The 25232-nt window shown below is 42.7% G+C and overlaps 3 protein-coding genes across 4 annotated transcripts in view; 2 read left to right on the plus strand and 1 right to left on the minus strand.

The window, feature by feature from the left end:
- Window positions 1-25232, minus strand: part of LOC125299593 — a 355198-nt gene that overhangs the window by 298581 nt on the left and 31385 nt on the right. The window lies entirely within an intron of this gene.
- pold4 (DNA polymerase delta 4, accessory subunit) lies at window positions 8-1925 on the plus strand. The gene is made up of 5 exons (XM_048251322.1): window positions 8-105; window positions 879-983; window positions 1090-1179; window positions 1311-1422; window positions 1782-1925. Exons 1-5 carry the CDS (start codon window positions 93-95, stop codon window positions 1804-1806), a joined length of 345 nt encoding a protein of 114 aa, XP_048107279.1. The 5' UTR covers window positions 8-92; the 3' UTR covers window positions 1807-1925.
- Window positions 3070-24568, plus strand: si:dkey-28b4.8 (sarcoplasmic/endoplasmic reticulum calcium ATPase 2). Of its 2 annotated transcripts, none has more exons than XM_048250689.1 (23): window positions 3070-3445; window positions 4338-4473; window positions 4808-4825; window positions 4965-5047; window positions 5280-5384; window positions 5647-5785; window positions 6661-6827; window positions 9273-9428; window positions 9560-9701; window positions 9844-10010; window positions 10728-10816; window positions 11242-11344; window positions 11820-11951; window positions 12219-12344; window positions 12787-13008; window positions 13255-13366; window positions 14574-14815; window positions 17349-17569; window positions 17924-18126; window positions 18373-18458; window positions 20675-20808; window positions 21013-21130; window positions 22042-24568. In XM_048250689.1, the coding sequence occupies exons 2-23, from the start codon at window positions 4356-4358 to the stop codon at window positions 22354-22356; spliced, it is 3198 nt and encodes a 1065-aa protein (XP_048106646.1). In that variant the 5' UTR covers window positions 3070-3445; window positions 4338-4355; the 3' UTR covers window positions 22357-24568. The 2 variants fall into 2 exon arrangements, with proteins under 2 accessions (XP_048106646.1, XP_048106653.1); XM_048250696.1 differs by having other exon boundaries at window positions 4354-4473.

Here is a 25232-nt window from a genome sequence, read left to right on the forward strand (position 1 = left end):
ATGTAACGTAACTCCGCCTTTGTGTATGTTTCGCTTATGCCTAATCGGGAAGGGAAGTGTACTGTGTTGTGTATATTTTTCGCCAGCAAACTATGCCTGTTTCAGGTAAGCATGTATACGTTGCTTGTGGACGTGTATAAATCACTATTTTGTTGTATGTTGTGTTTATTAAATATGTTTACCAAGGCCTGCTGCATAAGCATCGGTCTTTCAGAATCTGCAGAACCCTCTCCCCAGTCTTCTTCTCCACCACCTTGTAAATCCGTTTTGCAATGTTTTGTTCCCCCATTGCAATCTTGTAGAGGTGTTGCATTGATTGTGCGAACTTGTTTATGAAAAACAAAAACTGAAATATAAAATTCTAATGAGTGGGTTTCCATCTTAATGAATTGTTGAGAGAAGAGAACAATGTTGCTTCCTGTAGGCCGGCTAGCCAACTGAGAAAGCAAGGGGCAAAGGGGACAGTTACACGGGGATGTTTGAAACTCGTGTAAATTCTCGTTTGCTTGAATTAGAGCAAAGTAAATAGAGATAAATAGTATTAAAAGGGAAAGTGACTTTAAGCAATGAGAAAAAGTAGGCTACGAAAAGCTAACGTGTTCCGTCTCAGTAACGCACAGTCCTCGTTTTGAATGCGTCTGACCAAATTCTTCACACTAAATTAATTCATGATCAAGTAAAACATGGAGAAATAGCACATTGCATTTTTAGCCACCAGTTATTTTTCCTTTACTGAAATTGTAAACACACACCAAAACCACAAAATCGTCATTCATCTGCACAGATTATCAGTGTGTGTCATGTAGCTGTTATTAATGATAGCCTACTTTGTTAACATGTTAACCATTTATTTAATGTGTTTCAAAATGTGGTCTCAGCCATGCCAGCCAAACGTGGACTGATCACAGACACCTATAAAGTGGTGAAGAAAGTAAGGAAGGAGGACACGCAGAGGAAGAGGTCTCCACCACCACCAGAGCCAGGTCAGAGAGTTTGTGCGTGAGACAGACTTGTGTGTGTGTGAGAGACCGTTTTTTTCTCCGGTGTTACTCCATGGACTATCATTACGTCATTTTCTTTATGCTACAGAGTCTGAAAGTCCGCAGTTGTCAGAGAGAGAAAGAGATCTGCTGGAACTGAAGAACTTTGACTTGGACTGGCGCTTTGGACCATGCACTGGTAAGGTTCTGTTTTGCTCAAGCACTGTGTGTGTGTGTGTGTGTGTGTGTGTGTGTGTTAATGTGTGTTTTAATGTTAAAAAGTTGTGCTGTGCCCCTGCTGTGTATGTGTATGTGTTTCTCTCCATAAAGGCATTAGCCGACTGCAGCGCTGGGAGCGGGCACTGATGCATGGGTTAGACCCTCCTCAGGAGATCAGAGAACTGCTGCTGAACAGAGAGAACGACCCAGACTACTCACACTGGTACTGTTCAGCACTCCCATGCTCACACATACACATATCAATTTACACATACTTTTGTACATGTAACAGGGAAGCGTTCTGTTCACGTAGCGTCTGCTGCAACAATTTGCTTCCGCTGTAATCAATGGAACTGGCTACACCAGACATGATAGCGATGCATATGTTTGAAAAAATTAGACCATTCTTCCAAAACAATGTTTTACGCTCCAATCCGGTGTAGCCTGGGTGTAACAACTTACACCAGCTTACCAACACACACATGCATGACATTGTAATAAGCCTGAAATGACATTTTCTGCATTCTGTTCCATTAACAATTTGTCAAAAATAATTTCCATGTTTCCATGATTTCCCCCCAGCTTATGGCGTGACTACCCCCTGTGAAGAAAGGGGTGAGTGAGTGAAGAGGATAATGAGTGAAGAAGAAAATGATTGTTCCCATGTTCCCTTTTTACACTTTCTACACTACATTTTTAAGAATAAAAGTTTGACTTTAAGTAGAATTCTGTGCATCTGTGAATTTCTTCCTCTTCTCTCTGTTCTCCTCACTGAATGCCAGAACAGAATGTGTAGTTCTGAGGTGAGTTGAAGTAAGTGCTTCCAGGAAGTTCTGATGTGCACCTCAGTGAACTCAAGACGCTGGATAAGAAGAGACAAGCTTCATGTGCTCGCTTCCATGTGCTATTGAAATGTATTGATACAATGATACAATTTCTACATTCTGATTATGTCATGAAAGATTTCTGTCTTTATCAAAGCTCATGACCTTTTAGGTTGTGTCACTTCACTGCACTGTTTTATAAAGCTTAAATTCTAGGTCTACTAAAATAAAATAAAAAAATCTTCTTGTCATAAACTAAATAAATAAAATTAGAATGATTAAATGAATCTTGTTGAAGAAACAACAAGTAGGTAATAATGAATAAGGAACTAGAAAAATGAGCTATAGTGAATGATATTATAAATGTCACTACACTATGACCTGCATTGGTAAGCCTAACTACACACTCTTAACAACTAGTGCACAAATATACTTCTGTATCACAGTACTCTGACTGGCTGCACAGATGTATTTATTGGAACAAAACAATTATCAATTATTATTAATCAACAATTATCCTTCTTTAGGTGTGCTTGTGTGCCTTATTAGTAGGCCTAGGCTACATCAAAACACACACTTTCAGGGTCTCTAGAGTAAGTTACATCATGGGATAATGCACACCCTTTAAGTATCAGCGCATGAGCAATTTCAGCACACCCAGACGATCCAGCCAAGGCATAGGAGTGGGGCAACTGGTGGCTTTGACCTGAGCACAAGGCGACCCATAAGACACTTTATTCAAGCAACAGATGGTATGTACGGTGCATCACTGGTTCTCATAAACGTCCATCCAAAACACTCTTTGTTTATAGGCTTACTAACATGCCAATCATTGTGGATGCCATCGTCGCACGGCAAGGTCACTGGATAAGTGCATAGACAAGGTGTACGGTTAGGACCCGCCCTCCTGCAGCAAGGCATTTGAAGGAGGGGCTTAAGACAGCCAGGCACACTGATTAGTCTACTTAAGCTGTCAAGCTAATTCTCAAGTCTCTCATTGGTTTAACCGCACCCCAGTTGATTCCTCCAACAGAAGCTGTACTTCACTAATGACATTCTGTGGCCTAGTATTAAATAAAGCGACGGATACAAGGGAAGAAGGCTGCGTCGGATTAAAGAGCACGACATCGCCTCCGTAGTCAAATTCAGGAATAGGACAAGAGGCATTCACCAAGCCTTAATACCTTCTGAAATTATAGACAGAGATGCTACGGATTTAAATGACTATGGCATCCTTGTAGTTTTCTCGGATCATGCAGAAGTCCGTAGTAAATCGCGTATGTAGGTTGCGCTGTTAGTTGGCACATCGGAGAGGTTGCAGTTTTTGGATAGATTATTTTAGATTTAGTGCGTCTCCTCTTCAAGATACAATTTCATTAGAATAGTTACTGGCGTAGAATCAGCGGGACAACTATTGCACTGGTAAGTACCGTTACACTGATTAATATTAAGCCTGGTTGCTACACTGAGATTATTATTGGCTGGACGTACAAGCACGGCTAGCCTTTAAGCTACAGCCTGCTGACACTGCCGTAGTAGCCTACCACCAGCGGTCTATTGCTCATTAAGATGTGATAAAAACATAGTGCATGCATAAAGTAGCCTACGCCATCATTCCCATACGTGTACGACCAGAGTTGTAGATCTATGGCTGAGGGTATGACTATTTTATTTGTGCTTTGGAGCTTGTCGATTTTTCTTTGACAACACATACAGCCTAGAGATACAGCCCAATGTGTTGCAGTGTAACCTATTGCAGTATATTCAGTGAAAACACTGCGCGCTCATTAACTCTTTCTGATACTGTTAAAATGGATGATAACAGGTGTCCATTAGAATATGACAAATGAAGCACTGGGTTTGAGTAGGCCACCTTGTGGCCTAGGCAACTGGATATGTAACTGTAGGCTACAGTTTACGCACAGGTTTCCCTAGGCCTGCTGTATAAGTTTGCGAAACCAGTGTCTTGACGCTGCGCATGTTTTCCAGCTTGAATTAATTGTGCCCCCGCATCCATCCAAGAGCCTGCACCCGCCCCCACTAGTAACTGACCCAAATGACTCTCTGCTGGCCTTGTCAAAAGATGAAAATTATCGCGCTCTGGTCTATTTATTAACGCATGTATTATGGGGTTATAAATAGGCTATTTAAAGATGTTCAAGTAATGTAATTTATTGAAATGGTTTATGTTTGTGTGTGCAAAACTCACTCCAAAAGCACCAAGCTTCATCATGTGCTTCATCATGTGAAAGATATGAGGCTTAGTGGAAATGACAAAATCTGTCTGTACATTTTGTAATGCTTATATGCCTAGGCTATATCTTTTGAAGGGATGGACAATGCCCATACAAAGACGGTGGAGGAGGTGTTGGGGTACTTTTCTGTGAACGAGTCGACTGGAGTAAGCTCCGAGCAGCTGAGGAAGGGTCGCGAGAGATGGGGGCCAAATGGTAGGCTACCTTCTTTTCTTTATCAGTCTCTGATGAATAACACTGAACAATGCATGTCTACTGTGAGGGTGCAAGGTTGTGGCCTATATCTCAGGGATGAAATGAACCAGGCTAGCATGCTGTGGCTCTGGAGCAGGTCTGATGCCTGGCCTGTTCTACTCTGCATCAGGTGGATCAGCATCAGAGCTGTTTTAGAGTCAGGGTGGGTTAGTCTGGGGTGGTGTTATCATCTGCTGTCGTCTCTCATGTTCTCATTACTGTTTATTTGGCTAAAAAACAACTAACTCGCTGGCTTGTCTTGTCTTTTTGATTTTCCGTGGGATGAACGCTGCAGAGTTGCCAGCTGAAGAAGGTATAGTGTAACACAAAACCTAGTGAATATTCCGTACAGACACTTCTCCATATTTTCATACTGTAAATGCAATACGTTACATATTATGCACCCGAGGAATGTACTGGCACTGAAGGAGATGTCTGCTCTCTTTCTTTAGGCAAGTCCTTATGGGAGCTTGTTCTGGAGCAGTTTGAGGACCTGCTGGTGCGGATCCTCTTGCTGGCAGCTTGTATCTCTTTTGTAAGTGCAGAGTCACTCACAGAAATGCTGTTGAAAAATTGGGGGCTTTAGTGCTTAAATTCACAGTGCTCTCAGTCCAATGATTTGTTAGACACTTCACTGAAAGTCAAGATTTTACACAATGTTTAGAATTGACAAAATGTTTAGAATTGACATGATAATTATGATAATTTCAGTTGATTATGTGTTTGATTGGATTTTTTGGAACCTTTCCTGTTTCTCTTGCTCTCAGACCTTGGCCTGGTTTGAGGAGGGAGAGGGCACCATCACAGCCTTTGTGGAGCCTTTCGTCATTCTCCTCATCCTCATTGCAAATGCCATTGTTGGGGTGTGGCAGGTAGGATTTGACAACATGAATGTGTGTGTGTGTGTGCGTGAGAGAGAAAGAGAGAGAGAGAGAGAGAGTCTGTGTGTATCCTTTAATGAGGAGTGACTGTGCACAATTTTCAGATTGTTAATCTTTTTTTTATCTTCAGTTGGTTTTCCATACAGAAATCTATGATAAATTATTAATTACCAGACATTTGTATTCATGCAAATCATGAATGATACTGTGTTTGCTTTGCTCAATGTGTGATATTTGTTTTGTTGTGTTAAAGGAACGTAATGCAGAGAATGCCATTGAGGCACTGAAGGAATATGAACCCGAGATGGGAAAAGTGTATCGCCAGGACAGGAAGAGTGTCCAGAGGGTCCGGGCCAGAGACATCGTACCAGGGGACATCGTGGAGGTGGCAGGTACAACAACTTATGCTGAGCTACAGTCTCCCTGCTGCACTCAGAAGACTTTAGGCTTCAAGCCACAAATGGACTTCCATTTCCAAGAATCCCCTTCTTTTTTAACAATCTCAGCTGGTCCCATTTGTCTGGAACATTGTAATCCTTGTCACCATGATGGCAGCGAGCCAGATGTATTTTTAGGAAGGAAAGACAGGGAGAGAGAGCGACAAGACAGAAAAAACAATGTTCCCACTGGTTGGCTGGTGTTGGTAAGGAAAGGACGAGGAAAACATCAATGCATGAGCTGAGCTGTTCAAATGCTCTTCTGCGCTTACGGCCCGAAATATGAAGCTCAGCTTGATTGTCATTCATGTAAAAGCATTTATTTGTTTTTGGGGGTTGTGTGTTTTGGGAGAGTGTCTTAAAATGGGGGGTTATGGGATGGCAGAGAGAGTTAGCCTCAGTATCTTGGCAGCCTCTCCTGGTTCTGTGCCAGAAACTCAGCAGCCACAATGGAAACAAGGTTAACATCTTCACTCTGCTGCCTGGTGTTTCTGTCATTTGTCTTTTGCCATGGACAGAGCATGTGAACATTGTTCCTATTTCAACTGCAGCTACATGCCTATAGCTATATCATCATGGCCCTGACTCTGATTATAGAATTTAGTATCAATTATAGGAGATCCAGTTATGTACTGCATTTTCAGCTGCATTACTGCATGTACGGCATTTTCGCATAGTAATGCTGTTGTGGTGCTTTCTAGAAGAATAGCTGAACGGATTACATGTTGGTTTCTTTAGAGAGCTCATGTGAAGAACACATATTGAAAAAAAGCTCAGTTCATCTTTTTCTCTGTTTTTCCTCTCCACCCTCCTCCCCTCATTTCTCCCAGTGGGAGACAAAGTCCCGGCCGACATCCGCCTGACCTCCATCCGCTCCACCACACTGCGAGTGGACCAGTCCATTCTGACGGGGGAGTCGGTGTCGGTGCTGAAGCACACGGACCCGGTGCCTGATCCGCGTGCTGTCAACCAGGACAAGAAGAACATGCTGTTCTCGGTAGGTGTCTGGGAGGGCCAGTCTTCCAGCGAAAGAGGGGCTGAAATGGAGAGTGTACAAGAGAAATGGCGGCTGGCTCTGTTTATGTCTTAGACTTAGATGATCTCAACAGCACGTGGGCCTCAAGTTTCTGTGTATGGGACCGATGCCCAGGCACCGCGCTGGGCGTGACAGTTTATGTGTATGTCAGTTTTGTGTACATTCAGGTCAATGATGGGTGAGCTTGTGGAAGAGCTACTGTGTGTGTGTGTGTGTGTGTGTGTGTGTGTGTGTGTGTGTGTGTGTGTGTGCGGGTGTGTGTTTATGTCTGAATCTTTGTGTGTGTGTGTTTATGTCTGAATGTTTGTGTGTGTGTGTGTGTGTGTGTGTGTGTGTGTGTGTGTGTGTGTGTACGTGCGTGTGTTTATATGTTGTATTACATCTGGCCCCTTATCTCCATGGCTGTTGAATAAAACATCAGTGATATTGTGGGCCTTGTGGGCTCCCCTCTGAGGGGCAGAACAGAGGCGTGAGTCATGCCAGACAGAGCCTTTGAGGGTATTGACAGATAATGGCCATCAAAGACTCCACCATGGACCCCGTACAGCAAATAAATAATGCACAAGACTGAATCGCTCTTCAGCTAGGGCGCAAATCTTTGTTTATCATCCAGGTGAAAGCATCACACGTTGCACGAGCAAAACATGAAGCCCAAATAATGTGTTTTAATACAGGACATGCCATGGCTTGGTGTTGCATCATATAATTGTCTATGACCCTGCACATATTACATTCAGGGTTATTGGCTAATCAACAAAAGAAAAGAGCAGTCCAGGACAGTAGTAATTGTCCACGCGCTGTTATTGACAGTGTTATTGACTGCACTTACTGTATGCAGTGCACCAACGCTGATTGAACCATGCCATCATACAGTGGTGATAAAGAGAGAGAGGCATTTGAAATGAATCGGCACACATGATATTATTACATGATATTTTCCCTGGTCTGTTAACTATCTTTTATCAAATGTATTATGCCTGTAAAGTAGATGTGTAACAACCAGGTGTATTAGTGCAGTAATAACCAGGGATATTAGTACAGTAATACCAGGTGTATTAGTACATTAAAAACCAGTTGCATTAGTACAGTAACAACCAAGTGTATTAGTGTTATAATAACCAGGTGTATTAGTACAGTAATAACCAGGTGCATTAGTACAGTAACAACCAAGTGTATTAGTGTTATAATAACCAGGTGCCTTTAGTATAGTAATAACCAGGTGTATTAGTAATAACCAGGTGCGTTTAGTATAGTAATAATCAGGTGTATTAGTAATAACCAGGTGCCTTTAGTATAGTAATAACCAGGTGTATTAGTAATAACCGGGTACCTTTAGTACAGTAACAACCAAGTGTATTAGTGTTATAATAATCAGGTGCCTTTAGTACAGTAATAATCAGGTGTATTAGTACAGTAATAACCAGGTGCCTTTAGTACAGTAATAATCAGGTGTATTACTGTAGTATTATAATAACCAGCTGTATTAGTACAGTAAGAACCAAATGTATTAGTGTTATAATAACCAGGTGTATTAGTACAGTAAGAACCAAGTGTATTAGTGTTATAATAACCAGGTGCCTTTAGTACAGTAATAATCAGATGTATTAGTACAGTAATAATCAGGTGTATTAGTATTATAATAACCAGGTGCCTTTAGTGTAGTAATAACCAGGTGTATTAGTAATAACCAGGTGTATTAGTGTAGTACCAGGTGTCGTGAGTATGGTAGTTATTGTATTGTCAAACAGAGGTTGAGAGTCTGTGCTGATTTTCCTCTTCTGTATTATTCATCATATACATCTAAGGTACCACACCGGGGCTGCCACTGAATTGCTCCGTCCGTATAGCGTAAACATGGTTTGGAACGTACACTCGGCTATGGCGTCTGTTGTAGCCAGTTCCATTCATTAGTGGAAGCTTATTTGTTGCAGCAGACGCTACACGAACATATCGCTTCAGTTACGCGCTTGAAAGGGGCAGCCGTGGCCTACTGGTTAGCGCTTCGGACTTGTAACCGGAGGGTTGCCGGCTCGAACCCCGACCAGTAGGCCCGGCTGAAGTGCCCTTGAGCAAGGCACCTAACCCCTCACTGCTCCTCGAGCGCTGCTGTTGTTGCAGGCAGCTCATTGCGCCGGGATTAGTGTGTGCTTCACCTCACTGTGTATTCACTGTGTGCTGAGTGTGTTTCACTAATTCACGGATTGGGATAAATGCAGAGACCAAATTTCCCTCACAGGATCAAAAGAGTATATATACTTATACTATATACTTATATACTTGATGTAGTTGCACAGTGAGGTCAGGAGGTTACATAAACTGAGAGGTGGAGAGGCAAAGGCCAGTGCTGGCCCATGGTGAGTTTCCAGGGTCAGGTGAGTGCTGAGCTCCTCTGTCTGTCCTCCTCAGGGTACGAACATTGCCGCCGGCAGAGCCATGGGGGTGGTGGTGGCCACCGGGGTGCACACAGAGATCGGAAAGATCCGTGACGAGATGGCCGCTACAGACCCCGAGAGGACCCCGCTGCAGCAGAAGCTTGACCAATTTGGGGAACAGCTGTCCAAGGTGTGCCCTACCTTCCTCAGTTTGTCTCTATGGCTTGCTTGCTTTGTATCTTACTTCAAAAGATGATCATTGCTCTCCTTTTTTCAATACCGCCTTCAATATACCCCCACACACACACACACACTTTGTAGGTGATCACACTGATCTGTGTGGCAGTGTGGGGCATCAACATTGGCCACTTCAGTGACCCTGTGCACGGCGGCAGTTGGCTGCGGGGTGCTGTTTACTACTTCAAGATTGCCGTGGCGCTTGCTGTAGCTGCCATCCCTGAAGGTACATGCTAATGGAAACAAGCAGCCTCCTCCCGGATTCGTTTGGCATTTGCACCTTATGACACTCATGTACTTTATTCTTTTGCTCTCCTCTCACTGCGTTTGTCCCGTTTGTGCGTCGGTCTCCCTGTCTTCCCCTCCAGGTCTGCCCGCTGTGATCACCACCTGTTTGGCACTGGGCACCCGCCGCATGGCGCGGAAGAATGCTATTGTCCGTTCGCTGCCATCGGTGGAGACGCTGGGTTGCACCTCTGTGATTTGCTCCGACAAGACGGGCACCCTCACCACCAATCAGATGTCCGTCTGCAGGGTGAGCAAGAGAGCGGGAGGGTGAAGGAGAACGAGAAGGAGAACAAGAAGAAGGAGGTCATAGACAAGGAGAGAAATGAGAGAGAGAGAGAGACAGAGAGAAGGAGAGATGGGGGAAGGAGGGGGGAAGTAGAACCCAGAGGAGGATGCAAGGCAAGGCAAGACAGAAATGAGCAGAGACCAGACTACAGGTAAATATGAGAGAGGCAGGAGAGAGAAGCATTTGATTAAAAAAAATGGGAGAGTGTAGTAAACAATGAACACAAGAGTGTCAGACACTCATGGATTAGTGATTGAATGATTGAGAGAGTTGTACTGTAAGAATAATTGCTGTGTATGATAATGTTACACTCACAAAATGTGCTTACAAACCCCTTTACAGTACAAAGGCACGTCAAATATGAATGTGCATGAACCTTAAATAGTCATGTTAACCACTAACATTAAATCACATTAGTAAATCAAGCATAACAGGTCTTAGTTAGTCTGAGATTGTTTTTAACCTTGAATGACATGCAGCCTATTCTAACTTTAGATTGTCGGACTGTCACTGGTAGCATACTAACTCAATGTGTGTGTTTGTGTGTGTGTGTGTGTCTGTATGTATTTGTGTGTGTGTGTGTGTGTGTGTGTGTGTGTGTGTGTTTTATGTGTGTGTGCGTGTGTGTGTACGTGTGTGTTTGTGTGTGTGTGCGTGTGTGTGTCTTTGTACACATAGTTGTTTGTTGTGGATAGTGTATCTAGTGACAGATGCATCCTGAATGAGTTTACAGTGACTGGATCTACTTACGCTCCTGAGGGTGAAGTGTGAGTGTCTCTAACCAACATGCACATACACACTCTTCCACACACACACACACACACACACACACACACACACACACACACACACACACACACACACACACACACAAACACTTGCCCATACAGATAGCTCACTAAACACATGCAGCTGATCATGCACTTTGACATTTGCTTCTGCTGTTCTATGTAATCTTTGGTCTGATTATTACAGAAAAACTGATAAAAACTAAAACAGCATGTATTTAAAATTATATATAACAATACCTCAATTCATATTAGTCCCTCATTATTCAATCACATATCTGTTTAATTGTTGCTTTTTCGCATACCTCAGTTTCCCTAGTTCTCCTTTTAATTGTCTTCTACATTAATGTTTTACATCTGTATAAGCTCTTCTTTATCACCCTCTCTGTCTGTCTGTCTCTCAGGTATAAGGATGGCGCAGTTGTGCGCTGTAGCCAGTATGAAGGCTTGGTGGAGTTGGCTACCATTTGTGCGCTATGTAATGATTCATCTCTTGACTACAATGAGGTGCGTGGGTCATATGTCTGTGGATATGTGTGTGTGGGTCATATGTCTGTGGATATGTGTGTGTGTGGTTCATATGTCTATGGATATGTGTGTGTGGGTCATATGTCTGTGGATATGTGTGTGTGGGTCATATGTCTGTGGATATGTGTGTGTGGGTCATATGTCTGTGGATATGTCTGTGTATTTCTCTGTGCATACAGTATGGGTGCAGCATGTGTGTAAACTTATTCTGATGAGGTCGTAACACTTCCACCTAGTCCCTCTCAGCTCTACCTAGTAAGCGGTTAGAGTATGTGTACTTTTTCCTGGGTGCATTTTTTTTATTCCAGGCTTGTATTTCTTGACGGCCCATACATCCCATTAGAATCCAAATAGTCTGATGCACGTTTTTTTGTCTGTAGTCTGAATTACATGGAAGAAAATAAACAAATGTGTCTCTTCTCCCTGTGTCTCACCCTGGCTCTCTCTGTCTCAGTCGAAGGGCGTGTTTGAGAAGGTGGGGGAGGCCACTGAGACAGCCCTGTGCTGCCTGGTGGAGAAGATGAATGTGTTTGACACAGACCTGAGGGACCTCAACCCTGTGGAAAGAGCTAATGCCTGCTGCTCGGTGCGTCAGAGTGTGTGTGTGTGTGTGTGTGTGTGTGTGTGTGTGTGTATGTGTGTCAGTGTGTCCTACTGATTGACAAGGCTTATTTTTTCTGTGCCTGAGTGGTGGTGGTGGTGGGGGGCAGTATGAGTAATAGTGTGTGTGTGTGTGTGTGTGTGCGCGCATGTGTATTTGTATTTAACTGTCGGGAACTTGGATACTCATTTGTGACATCACAACTGACATTTGTGTATACTCATGTACCCCCACCCCCCCTGTGACCCGCAGGTGATTAAGCAGTTGATGAGGAAGGAGCTGACACTGGAGTTCTCCCGAGACAGGAAGTCCATGTCTGTCTTCTGCTCCCCCAACAAGCTCACAAGGTCTGCCTCCGGTGCCAAGATGTTTATAAAGGTCAGATTCTGCTTTCTCCTCTCCATGCCTTCCAGCAACTTCCTGTATCTCTCTCTCACACATGTACACACTTTCTCCCTCCCTCTTTCTCTCTCTCTCTCTCTGTATCTCACTTCATCTGTATTTCACCCTCCATCTCTGTGTGCTGTGCAGTGTTTTTTTCTGACTGTGTTTTCATTAAAAATCTATGTGGTTCTGTTTTGATCTAATACAAAAAGTTACATTATAATATTTATATATTAAAAAAGGTGAATTTTATTACCAATGTAAGCCAATGTGTTTTGCACAGATGTGTTTATATTTGGGCAGGGGATTAAGGGGAAGTAAATTAATTTAAATAAATAAGTGAATAAACAATCTATACTCCATCAGACATTCAATCCCTTTTCTCTGCCATGTTATTTACTCCCTGACCTGCATCTCGGCCACTCTTGATGTCCAGGGTGCTCCGGAGAGCGTTCTGGAGCGCTGCAGATGGATCCGTCTGGGTGGCGGGGTGAGGCTGCCGATGTCGGCGGGCCTACGGGAGCAGCTGCTGGAGACGGTCAGGGGGTGGGGCTCGGGCCGTGACACGCTGCGCTGCCTGGCCATGGCCACGCGCGACTCCCCGCCCGACCCACGTACGCTCAACGTCGAGAACTCCGCCACCTTCGTAGACTATGAGGTGAGCCCACTCTGACGATGGTGGTGATTGGTCTTTTCACTCTGAGTGTTAGATTGATTGTTGGTGGTTATTTTATTTATTAGGGGTGTGTGTGTGTGTGTGTGTGTGTGTCTGTGTGTCTGTGAGTGTGTGTGTGGGGGGGGGGTATATATGTGTGTGTGTCTGTGTGTGTCTGTGTGTGTGGGGGGTGTATATGTGTGTGTCTGCGTGTGTGTTTATTTGTACGGGGTTCTGCTCACCTTACAGTGTGACCTGACATTTATCGGGTGTGTGGGGATGTTGGACCCTCCGAGGAAAGAAGTGCTTAATGCCGTTCGAATGTGCAGACAAGCAGGCATACGAGTAATCATGATCACTGGTAAGTGTCTCCTACTCTAAGACCTGGGCTTCATTGGAAGTGCAACTGAAGCAGAGTCTAAGAAATAGAAGATGGTTCTATTTTTTTTAACGTCCACAGTGCACACGCACCACTGTAATGCCTGATGTAGCCAGTTCCATTGATTATAGTGAAAGCTATTTGTTGTGGCATATGCGCCTCGATCATTCAGCTTCAGTTGTGCATCCAGTGTAGCCTGGTAACACTTTAAGATAAATTACTTTACTTTTGTCCTGATGGAAGTTTCTCCACTACATTTAACCTGTCTGGAGGTTAAATGTAGGTCTGGAGGTCTGGACACTTCTGCATCTAGTGCTAGGTTTAATTCATTTATCATATCATAGAGATATTGCTTATTACACATAACTGATGACAACTGGATGTGAATATCTATTTTATTTTATTTTTAATTTCCCATCGCAACATTTGGGGGGCCGTATGAAACCTGCTGTCGGGCCGGTTCTGCCCCCCGGGCCACATCTGACACCAGAACCAGACGAACAAATGAAAGTAGTTACAGTAAATCCAGAGGACCACATTACTGACCAACAAATTCACAAATCGCATGTACTGCCGCAGGATTATACAAGTCCTAGATCCATATGTTTGGCAGCTTGTTGAGGAATATCTCTCAGTTCTATTTTATTTCTTTAGTATATTTTTAGGTCTTTATGCCTTTATTTGGATAGGACAGTGAAGCATGACCGGAAGCAAGTGGGAAAAAGAGATGGGGTGGGTCTGGGAAATGATCGCAGGTCGGACTCGAACCCAAACTTGGCCAATTGCTTAGTCAGTTGCACCACAGCACCCTCCCCTCTCAGTTCTATTTTGCCATGAATTGGGGCAGTGAATAGACAAATCCTTTTCAGGGCACTCTTGAGTTCTCCTGCTATGTATTCTATATGTGGGGCAGGTTTTCATGATTGTAACTGGTGGTTACATGGTTGTGATTAAGAGCTAGCTAGCCACTCACTCACCAGTAAAAAGTGTAATCCTGTACAGGTCAAGGAACCACCCAAACAATATTTACTCAGGTGCAGACATGAACGTGAAATATGGTAGCAACTACCAATATGTGCAGATGAGCGCACACACATACACATACACACACACTGACACCCATCCACTCATGCACACATAGATTCAAACTCTGACTGACCAACATCCTCTGTGACGGTTTGACCTTTAGGGGACAACAAAGCCACTGCAATGTCTATCTGCCGGCGCGTGGGCATCATCACGGAGCAGGAGGAGGAGGAGGGCACAGACGGGCCCTTCAGAGGGGGCCTGACAGGACGGGAGTTTGACGAGCTGCCCCCCCACCTCCAGAGGCAGGCCTGCCGCACTGCCCACTGCTTCGCCCGCGTGGAGCCCACCCACAAGAGCCGCATCGTGGAGTACCTGCAGAGCCTCAGTGACATCACAGCCATGGTGAGAGAGAGTGAGAGAGAGAGAGAGAGAGAGAGAGAGAGAGAGAGAGCAAGAGATATTACAAAAGGCGGATTGTGTGCTTGTCTGTGTCTGTAAGGTTGCTCTCTTCATGGAGAGGGAAGCTGCCTCAAATCAATGCAGTGTTAGTCCTAATGCAGTTCATACACACACTTTAGCCAGGCACAGCTGCACTCTAGCTCTTGCCTGTGCTGCAGTTGGGTCTGTCTCCATCAAGCCCCCAGTAGTAGCCACCAACCATGTAGAGTTACACACTGCCATTTCATACCCATAATATCATGACCATAGTTTCTGTATGTGGCTATCCTAATTGTAAACATCTACTGGAAGGTAGAGAAAATGTAGTACTAACATTGCTCTTATTAGTGATTCATGTGGAGATTCATGTTCTACTTTCACACTAGAAAAAGTTACAGAAAGTTAGAATAGAATAGAATAGACTTTATTGTCATGTCAGGCAGGAAAATTGTATTTGGTCTCACCAATAAAATAGACAGTACATACAATATACAAAGTATAGACACAAATCCATAAAACAGTGTTCATTGAGACAACATATCCAAAGGATAAATACTTTAAATACAAATAGGGCTTGGCTGGCAGATGTGCAGCTTCAGTATGTACCTAACTAAGCTATGCTCCCATGTTTATTTTTCCCCCAGTTTATTGACCATACTAATTGCATTTGGTATGAAAGAGCCCTTGTAGATCTTCTCTTTGCCATAGGTACACTATAGCACCGCCCTGAGGGGAGCAACTCAAACTCAGGGTGGAGGGGATGAGTTTTATCGTCTAAAATGAATTGGGCTTTCCTGTATATGGCGTGCCATTGACATATTCTAACGATTTTTGTTGGCGATCTATAATCTTCCCTGCTGTTTTGACAATTCTAGTCCACTTGTTTTTTGTTGCACAAGGTTCGATTTCCATACCAGACAGATATTAAAAACTAGAATACTCTCCGTCAGGCTGACATACACTTTTTCAAGGATGTCACAACTGACCCCAAACCCCTTTAGTTTTCTGATTAAAAACAGTCTCTGGCTAGCTTTTTTGCATATACATGTATATTCCCAGATACTGTTCCCAGATACTTAAAACAGTTAACGATTTTCATGGTTTGATTACTTAGTGTCAGTGATGTCGGGGGGTCTGCTTGGTTTATGACAAGTTCCTTTGTTTTACCAACATCGATTAACACCACTCTTCTAGCTTGAAAACATGTGCAACATAGTCAGAGATATCATCAGTCCCATTTCATTTGGATAAATAGAAAAAAGAACAGGAGATAGGACGCTGCCTTGTGGGGGCCCTGTGTTTAAAGTTTAGATTCTTTTTCCAGACAGTCATAGTAAGACAGAAAGGAGTTACATGTTCATGAGTAAAGATCTGATTTACTTTAAATGAGGTTAGTCTGCTTCTGGTGAAATATAAGTATATATGCTAGCAGTCAGTCCTTTTCGCAACTTGCATAGTTTTAAACTTCGTTGAAAGCAGCATGTAGCGGTGCGGCTGCCCGCTACCCCTAAAGTGAATGCAGCTGATCCGAACGGGATAGACATATGATTAATATGTTTAAGTTAAGGTACCCAATTTATTTGAACTGTATTTAACCTGTAAGAGGTTTATGTTTGAAGGAAATTTGATGATTTCTGATATTTGACAAATATCTGACAAAATTATAAATTTTAAATGATTTAAAATTGTTAGAAAAATACTTAGGGTTTTAAAATCATCAGTTAACCTTTGTAAATATGTATTTGATAGAAAATAATTTTTTTTTGCTAAAATGACACTGTTTTTACCGGAAATGTCCCCATAGCATAGCAAAAAGTGTGTAAAAATGTGCCATTTTGGAATACGGCGGCCATATTGGATTTTTGGACAAAATTCAACATGCCCCAAGTTTTAATCTGTTCCAATAGGGGTTCTGACCAGGAATCCATGGAGAAAACTTGGATTGCAAAAACTAGACCTAATTTTTCCAGCAGATGACCTATCTAAGACTGAGACCGTGATTCACAAACACCCTTTTATTAGCACATTAGCACAAACATAGTATTCTAGCGCACACACGAACATGACATTCCAAGGCATTCAGGACGCCGCCTGCAACACAAACATAAATCGCAACGTTACTGGAAGGCCGTCTATGAAACACGGCACGAACAGTTCACAAACATGGATAAAGACAATGAAACACGCACGAACAGTTCACAAACATGGACAAAGGGAGAATTGTTAGTTTTTTGAGTTGGGATTATTGAAGCTATTTTGGAAGTTTAAGTTGCAGTTAATTGAGAGTTGTTGCATTGGAGATATTGTTTTCTTTTTTTTGTTTATTTCAGTTATTTTTTTTTTCTTTCTCCTGACTGGCATGCTTATCTGCGGCGAAAGTAAATAAAACGCTTACAACTGCCTTTGCCCAAACATCTGACGCACTGCCTCTAGTTTTTCCACCGCCGTGAGGTTAACCCGACTACACAGCATCATTATGTTTGTTTTGTCAATTCAGACTGGTGATGGCGTGAATGATGCACCCGCTCTGAAGAAAGCTGAAATCGGCATAGCTATGGGCTCTGGGACGGCGGTCGCCAAGTCGGCCTCCGAGATGATCCTGGCTGACGACAACTTCTCCACCATCGTGGCGGCTGTCGAGGAGGGCCGGGCCATCTACAACAACATGAAGCAGTTTATTCGCTACCTGATCTCCTCCAATATTGGTGAAGTGGTCTGGTAAGTGTGTTGTTATTGTGACTGAGCTAAAGCCTGACTGCCTGTGTGTATTTGAGATGCCAGTGCTACACTATGCTGAGTTACTTTCAGTTGCCATGGCACTGGATGAGTGCTGTCGAGTGCCAGATAGTGCTATGTTATGCAGACTGCTTCTGGAGCCACCTGCTGTGCAGTGTAACACCTCATCACTAATTAACAAGTAGCACAAAGAAGTGCTGATGAATGCAGGGAAAATGCTTGTTGCCATCTTTTTCTTTGCTTGCCTACTCTGCTCACGTCATGGACTCTCTCTTTCTGTCTCTTTCACTCTGTTTCTCCTCCCTTCCTCTCTCTGTCTGTTTCTCCATCTGCCAGTATTTTCCTGACAGCAGCCCTGGGGATGCCTGAGGCTCTGATTCCTGTACAGCTGCTGTGGGTGAACCTGGTGACGGATGGCTTTCCAGCCACCGCACTGGGCTTCAATCCCCCCGACCTGGACATCATGTCCCGGCCTCCACGCAACCCCAAAGAGCCTCTAATCTCTGGCTGGCTCTTCTGCAGATACCTCATCATTGGCTGTGAGTTCAAGTCATCTCTCTCTCTCTCTCTCTCTCTCTCTCTCTCTCTCTCTCTCTCTCTCTCTCTCTCTCTCTCACACACTCACACACACACACAGATACACACTCACACACATTTCAGATACAGATGTCAGATACAGAGATAACATAATAACATAATTTTGCATGAACACAGGAAATAATAGCAAATGGTGATGTCTGTGAGTGAGATGATGATCATCATGTTTTCATCTCTCCCTCTGGTAGGTTACGTTGGAGCTGCCACAGTGGGGGCTGCTGCCTGGTGGTTTATGGCCGCTCAGGATGGACCCAAACTCTCCTTCTACCAGTTGGTAAGATACCAACATGTGCTGAGCCAGGGGGAGGGGGATTGCTAAAGGAGTCATTCCGTGTCAAATCAGATAAAGTTGTTGCTGCACCGTCTCAGATTTTGTTCAGACCTTGTCTATATCATCAATGGGTCCTAAAACTGAGGCCTGTGAAATATTTCTGTGCAAATCTTCTGTCTTCATATCTTTCCCAGACCTTAAAATTCTTTCATTTTTACAGCTTGAAAAACACATGCCATGTTTAAGCATTAATATCTTGACAAATATTTTCCCTAGCCTCCTCAAATTTTCTAGAGTGGAAGACCAACTCATAATAAGCATGTGTAAACAATTTAAAGTCTGTACTAAATGTCTCCTGAATTTCGAAAGGTTTCAGAAAAATGCATTTAGTGATATTAAGGGTATTCAAAAACAGTTTTTTTAATTTGGTATCAGTCACTATTTCCTCTTCAAATACATCAGTTTATTAATGTTTTCCCACAATTTATGTCCACAACAAATGACCATGACTGTATCTGGATTTGATCTGATTTGACATGGAATGACTCATAGAATAACATCTTGCATTCATTAGAGGCAGATGTCAGAGAAATGCTCTCTCTCTCATATTCAACATACTTTCTGTACTTTCTGCAGAATGTACAGAATGCAAATAGTACATTTTTAAAGGAACCAAGAGAGAGAGATAAGAGATGACTTCCCTACAAATCATGTGCGCTGTCATTTCTCTCTCTTGCGCAAACCCAATGTGTATGTTCCTAATAGCCTGCGTAATTCTGCATCATCAGAAATAGCCTACTGTCATGCAATTTAAGGGTAGGCCAACTTGGAGTGAATTTACACACGGGAGATTCTTTCTCTACTCATAGCTGAGCAGAGTTGGGTGTAATGCGTCAGTAGTCACACTACAGTTCTTACAGTGTGTGAGCAAAGATTCCTATATTCTCACATTTAGCCTAGGCCTTTAGATGATACTTCTTTGCTTTTCTATTTACAATTAGGCCGTTCATACGAGCTAAAAATAAAAGACTCAGTATTCACCTGAATAAAAAGAAAATCGGGCCGCATGTAATTTCAGAAGTAGACAGACAAAGCCTATTTGAAGCTAAACAAAACATACCGTATTTGTTGCCCTATGAGTGCAGTTCATCATCTGCTTATCAAAGTATACGCAGCAGGTCTCTTTCAAAATGTCCTGTTACAATTGTAGCTGCATGCTCCCGACTATGTTGAATATTTAGAAAGTAGCCTACATGACGGTATTTTAGAGCGAGCGTCCGATTTTTGGCTATTGTCCCCTTGGCCCCCGTGCTTCTGGCGTCTATGATTCCTTACACAAATTAAAGGGACACCAGGCAACGTTTTCGTGTTAATTAATCATCTTCGTAGCTCGGTATATAGTTAAATGACTCATTACAGGGTGAATGAAGACTCTCTCGCCCACCCCTACTGCCTGTAGGAAGAATATCCCACTTGCAAGTTCGGTGTATCCTACCCGCCGACCTTCAGTCTCACAAGGTCTCAGACATCGCGAGAAGCAGGATCAGTTTACATCCTGCCTGGTATCCCTTTAACTTAATTTAATATTATGAATTGCTTTATCAAAAAATTTGAAATTGGGCTTACCTTAATTTTGAATGATGGCCATTAACAGCGTTTGGCAACTACCTCAGAAAGAGGTAGTTGCCAAACATATCATTACTATCCATAATTTTATTATGTAACGTTATTCAGCTGTATAAACATGTATTAAATTACGTAACAAGTATTAAATTACGACTAATTAGAACCCTCATTGTTGTACACACTAAATGGACCAAGTGCTTCGTAGGAACTGAGGTTCACATAGGTTTTGCTCTGTCAACTTCATTTTGAATTGGTTGCTGGTGTTTACTGCTGATCTGCGTTATACAGTAGCTCATTACCATAAAGTTGATCAGACTTCAACTGTCTTTTGACACTCTTGCTGCTCAAAACGCGCCACCGATAGTCTTGCCGCTGCTCATAGCAGAGAGACGCTGGCTCTTGTAGAAAATTAATGACTTCCATTCGCCAGGCGCCTCCGTCACTTTTGGTGTGTACATACTGTACAGTAAGTTTTTAGGTCTGTCCTCTCCTTGGCTTCGCTCTGTATTTTGTCTCAAATGTGCTGTGGATCCAGTGACGCTCACATATCTCTTTGTACTTGTTGATTTTACTCCAATGCTCTTCTCCTGCAGTCCCACTATCTGCAGTGCAGTGAAGGCAGTGCAGAGTTTGCAGGGGTGCAGTGCTCTGTCTTTGAGTCACCTTACCCTATGACTATGGCTCTGTCCGTACTTGTTACCATCGAGATGTGCAACGCACTGAACAGGTACCAATCCCTTCAGACCAACACTGTTTTCCATCTGTTTATACTGTATATACTGTATATTTCTCTTGTAGTGATTTGCATGCAACGCAGATGTGTTTTGTAAGCAAAACCTGACTACAGATATCACCAGTTTGTGAATGATCGATTGGATTGCTATTGGTGTAAGTGACATTTGTCTTTTGTTTGTCTGTTGTTTTATTGCAGCCTGTCTGAAAATCAGTCTCTGCTGAAGATGCCCCCGTGGTCCAACCCCTGGCTGGTGGGCGCCATCTGCCTCTCAATGGCGCTTCACTTCCTTATCCTTTATGTCGACCCCCTGCCTGTAAGTGTGTGCATGTATGTGTGTGTGTGTGTGTGTGCATTCCTGTGTTTGAGTATGTACGCTACATCAAAACATAAAGGGCTCTATTTTAGAGATCAGAAACGCCTGGTCAGAAACGCAAAGATTAAGGTGTGTCCAGTCCACATTCACTAATTAAACGGCGTGATTTTGTAATCAGAGGTCAGGCGCATTGGTCAAAAGGAGGGTTGTTCTTATGTTTCCTAATCAGTCATGGGTGTGTTCTGGACGTAACATGCTTTAAACTGATGAAGGTAACATCTGTTATTCCCTCAGCACAAAATCAATCAGTGCGTCGGTATTTTGACAGTCAGCACATTTGAAGGAATCTGCTTGCACGCAAAACCGTGGATGTGACACAGGGATTCCACTAAACCTTGCTTTTCTAAAACCTGTTTGTGACTAGCACAATATAGCCTACATACATCTGCACTCGCCTATTATTTGAACTCATAGGCAAAGTGAAATTAACTTCACCGTGGTCTTATAGGCAACAACAAAACAGTTCTACACAGTTATTTACTTTCACTATTGACTGACTAGGGGTTACAATCGAAAACATAGCCTGAAAAAAGCAACACTTACCCCAAAAATGTTCGAATGACTGAATAAAAATCCTTAGGATATCCTGCAGACAAGTTGTTTGGGACTTTTTGGATCATGCACCAGACCACACCTGTTTTGTTAATTGTGGAGCGCATAGTGAAACATTCATCACTGAATTGGGTGTAAGATAAGAACAAGCTTTGCGTCGCACTTTGCGCCGGGTGTCCTGCCCTAAGACTTTGTATGATTGAGTGTGATTTGTAAACACATCTCTCTTGGCTCGCCCTTTCTCTTCCCTCTTCCTCTTGCCTGTCTCACTCTTCCCTCTTGATCCCAAACCTCTGCAGGTGATTTTCCAGATCAGGCCCCTCTCCTGGCCCCAGTGGGTTACTGTGCTGAAGATGTCTCTGCCAGTCATCATGATGGACGAGGCCCTCAAGTTCCTGGCGCGGAACTACATTGAGCCTGGCAACGAGCTGGAGCTGGAGGAGGAGGAGCGTCCGCAGCGCCATGGCGATAGCGTCGGGGTGATGGGCAGGCTGGCGGAGTCTGTGAGACGAGCCCTGAAGGGTGTGTCCTGGACCTTCGTCCTCATCTCAGCTCCTCTGCTGCTGTGGATCTACAGCCTGGACTCCGACATCACCAACATTTTCTGGGAGTGAGGCAGATGGGGGAGGGGCAGGAGTGGGATTAGGATTGGGGATGGGATTTGGGGATGGAGAAAGGGGGAGGTGGAGATGTGGGAAGGAAGAAGGAAGAGTTGTGCTGGCAAGGACAGACAGACATGATCACAGGTGCGTGAGTTGGAGAGTAACAAAAAGAGGAGAGAAAAATGTTTGTGTGTGTGTGAGCGGAACTGACGACAGTGTGTTGGAGGGAACTATAATAAGATTTAGAAAGGATGTGGATAGTCGCAAGGCAGTGACAATCAGTCAGAAGGAGAGCCAATGTGAGCATGCCATACTCATCACACATTTGTTGTATGCCATCAAAGCAACATCAGAAGTTTGAAAATATTATGAGGGACTGATTATATTTATGTTACCAGATGAACGGCACAGATGTTCATCATGGCATTCACAGAAAAAAACAGTTTCTCAAACAATTGCTTAGTTATGAGAGGAAATACAAAGAAAGAGAGAGAGAGTAAGAGAGAAAGAGAGGTCAGAACATACAGTACTAGAGATTGAGGCAAGCTGAGAGTTGTTCCTCACTCTGAATACTTGGCACTCTCTCCTCTTCTCTGCTCTTCTCTTTGTTTTGCTTTAATTTGGGTTTACTCAACAAGGATATGGAAGCCTAGCATAATATATATTTTCATTAGTCAATGATGTTTAATTTGATCCACGGCACTGATAAACATGTGATCGTGTAGTTGATTATTTTTACACAGCACTGATAAACATGGGTTACTGTAGTTCATTGTTTTCTTTCTCTGCACTGCCCAACCTGTTAATTCAGTCCTCACTGGCCTTCAAGTGTCACCAGTGAAGCAGACCATGATGATGTTGGGAAATCCCAGGCACATCTGCCTGTATCTTTAAATGCAGCCTGTAAACGTCTTTTGCATCATACTAGGCTACACATTACAGTGAGCTCCATCAACCCTCTTTCTCATGCCATGTATAGTACAGTTGTGGCCAAAAGTGTTGGCAGTGACACAGATTGTCCTCTGTCTTTGTCAGCAAACTTTGCTGCCTCAGTTTGTGTGATGGCAATTCACATTGTTTCTAGATTTCTTTGCAGAGTGATCAGATGCATATTACCATTAATTCATTGCAAATAGCTTCATTAGCATAAAGCGTTAAGTTTATCACAAAAAAAAAACAATTTTCACTGTACAGTGAATTACACCAGGTCCAAAATAAAGGAATTTCACTGAAATTCATCCAGTTTTGAAAGAAACGAGATTGTACACAGGCCTTGGAATTGAGAATCAACTGGAATTTACAACAATTATTAAGAGGAAGTAAAAGATATCAGCTGGACTCTTGGTACGCATCCTGTGTCAAAGGTAGCCTTCTGTGGCTCTACAGCTCCATCTAAGGCACCACTGGACTTTCGAATGTCTGATTTTCTTTCAATGATGCTCACACACACACACACACACAAAACACACACACACACAAACACACACACATGCACGCACGCGCGCACACACACACACACACACACACACATAAATACCTCTTCCTCTCACTCACACAAATGCACACAGTTACACACAGAAAGACATGAACATGTTTACTTTCTACTTTCAACTTGCACAACTTTCATTTATAATTATGATTATTATTATTATTATTGTTATGGTTATTCTTTTTGTTAATCATTTATACCTATGACATTGGTTTTGATGTTGTGACTTGACTGTCCTAGTTCTCCCATGTGCCTCTGTGCAGTAGGAGTCAGTGACATTTGTTTTTCTGTATCCTGTTTCCTGTGGGCTACAGCATGACAAAATCACTGCAATCGTCAGATAAACTAATTACTGAGTGGTAGGCTGATTGTATGAAAGACATAGGCAGAGGAGAAATATTGCCTGTGACATTACAGAGCAGCAGAGCGAGTGTTAAGAGGAAAGGGGTGACATGTCTTTTCTCTTTGGTCAGTGTCTGTGGTCATTCCTTACTCATTTGAGTGTGGATTGTACTCTTTTGAATCCAGTTCAGCAAAAAAAGGGAGACAGCATAATACATTCTTGTTCATTTTGAAACAGATTTTGAGATACCTTCTTTCTCTCTTTAAAACTGAAGGGAATTAATTTATAGTATTTTGTGACAAATAATGAAAACCATTAATTTCATTCTGTCCATCTGCAGAAAATGGGAAATGCTTTACGGAATGGAAACACCAATAAACAGTTCACTACTATTTTCAGCTCATTGTTTTTTAAAACATGTTTGGATGATTCTATTGGTCAAGTTGAACATGAACTTGTATATGATACATACTAATGAACATGAATTCAAGTATTATAAATGAAAGTTTGTCAAGCACAGGTGAAACTCAAATCAGTCGTATATTCAACTTCCTTGCTAACTAGTTCAAGTTCAAGTTCAATTTATTGATTTCAATTTGATTGCAGACAGGATCACATACCACACGACAAGACACAACACAATACAATACAGACAGATATGCACAAAATAATAATTTAGTTGTGATAAATAGGTCTGACAATGCCTAAAAAGTCAGTAAAACCAAGATAAAACTTAATTAAATAAGTTAGATATAAGATATTATATCTATATATAGATAACTACAGATAGTGATACTTATCATTAGCCTACTTACATTTGTTTGTCTTGGTAAAACTTGATGTCTTAAGCCCATAAATCATGTCCACATCCAAAGTGGATCACTGTGACAACTCTTACAGTTGTGGTCAAATTGGTTGGTAACCTTACAGCGCCCTCCTTGGTTTTGGAAAGTGACGTCTAACAAGAAATCACTTACAAGACATCTTACAAGATGTCCAAAACCAAGGATGGCGCTGTAAGGTTACCAACCAATTTGGTAACCTTATTTGGTGTAT

This window comes from Alosa alosa, chromosome 1, assembly GCF_017589495.1.
Source record: "Alosa alosa isolate M-15738 ecotype Scorff River chromosome 1, AALO_Geno_1.1, whole genome shotgun sequence".
Classification (NCBI taxonomy): domain Eukaryota; kingdom Metazoa; phylum Chordata; class Actinopteri; order Clupeiformes; family Clupeidae; genus Alosa; species Alosa alosa.

Excerpts from the sequence above, each read along its gene's own strand:
- pold4 (XM_048251322.1), top strand. Across the intron at positions 984-1,089 it reads TCCACCACCACCAGAGCCAG|AGTCTGAAAGTCCGCAGTTG; the intron begins GTCAGAGAGTTT and ends TTTATGCTACAG. Across the intron at positions 1,423-1,781 it reads GACCCAGACTACTCACACTG|CTTATGGCGTGACTACCCCC; the intron begins GTACTGTTCAGC and ends ATTTCCCCCCAG.
- si:dkey-28b4.8 (XM_048250689.1), top strand. The coding sequence starts at position 4,356 with ATGGACAATGCCCATACAAAGACGGTGGAGGAGGTGTTGGGGTACTTT. Across the intron at positions 9,702-9,843 it reads TGTAGCTGCCATCCCTGAAG|GTCTGCCCGCTGTGATCACC; the intron begins GTACATGCTAAT and ends CTTCCCCTCCAG. Across the intron at positions 20,809-21,012 it reads ATGTGCAACGCACTGAACAG|CCTGTCTGAAAATCAGTCTC; the intron begins GTACCAATCCCT and ends GTTTTATTGCAG.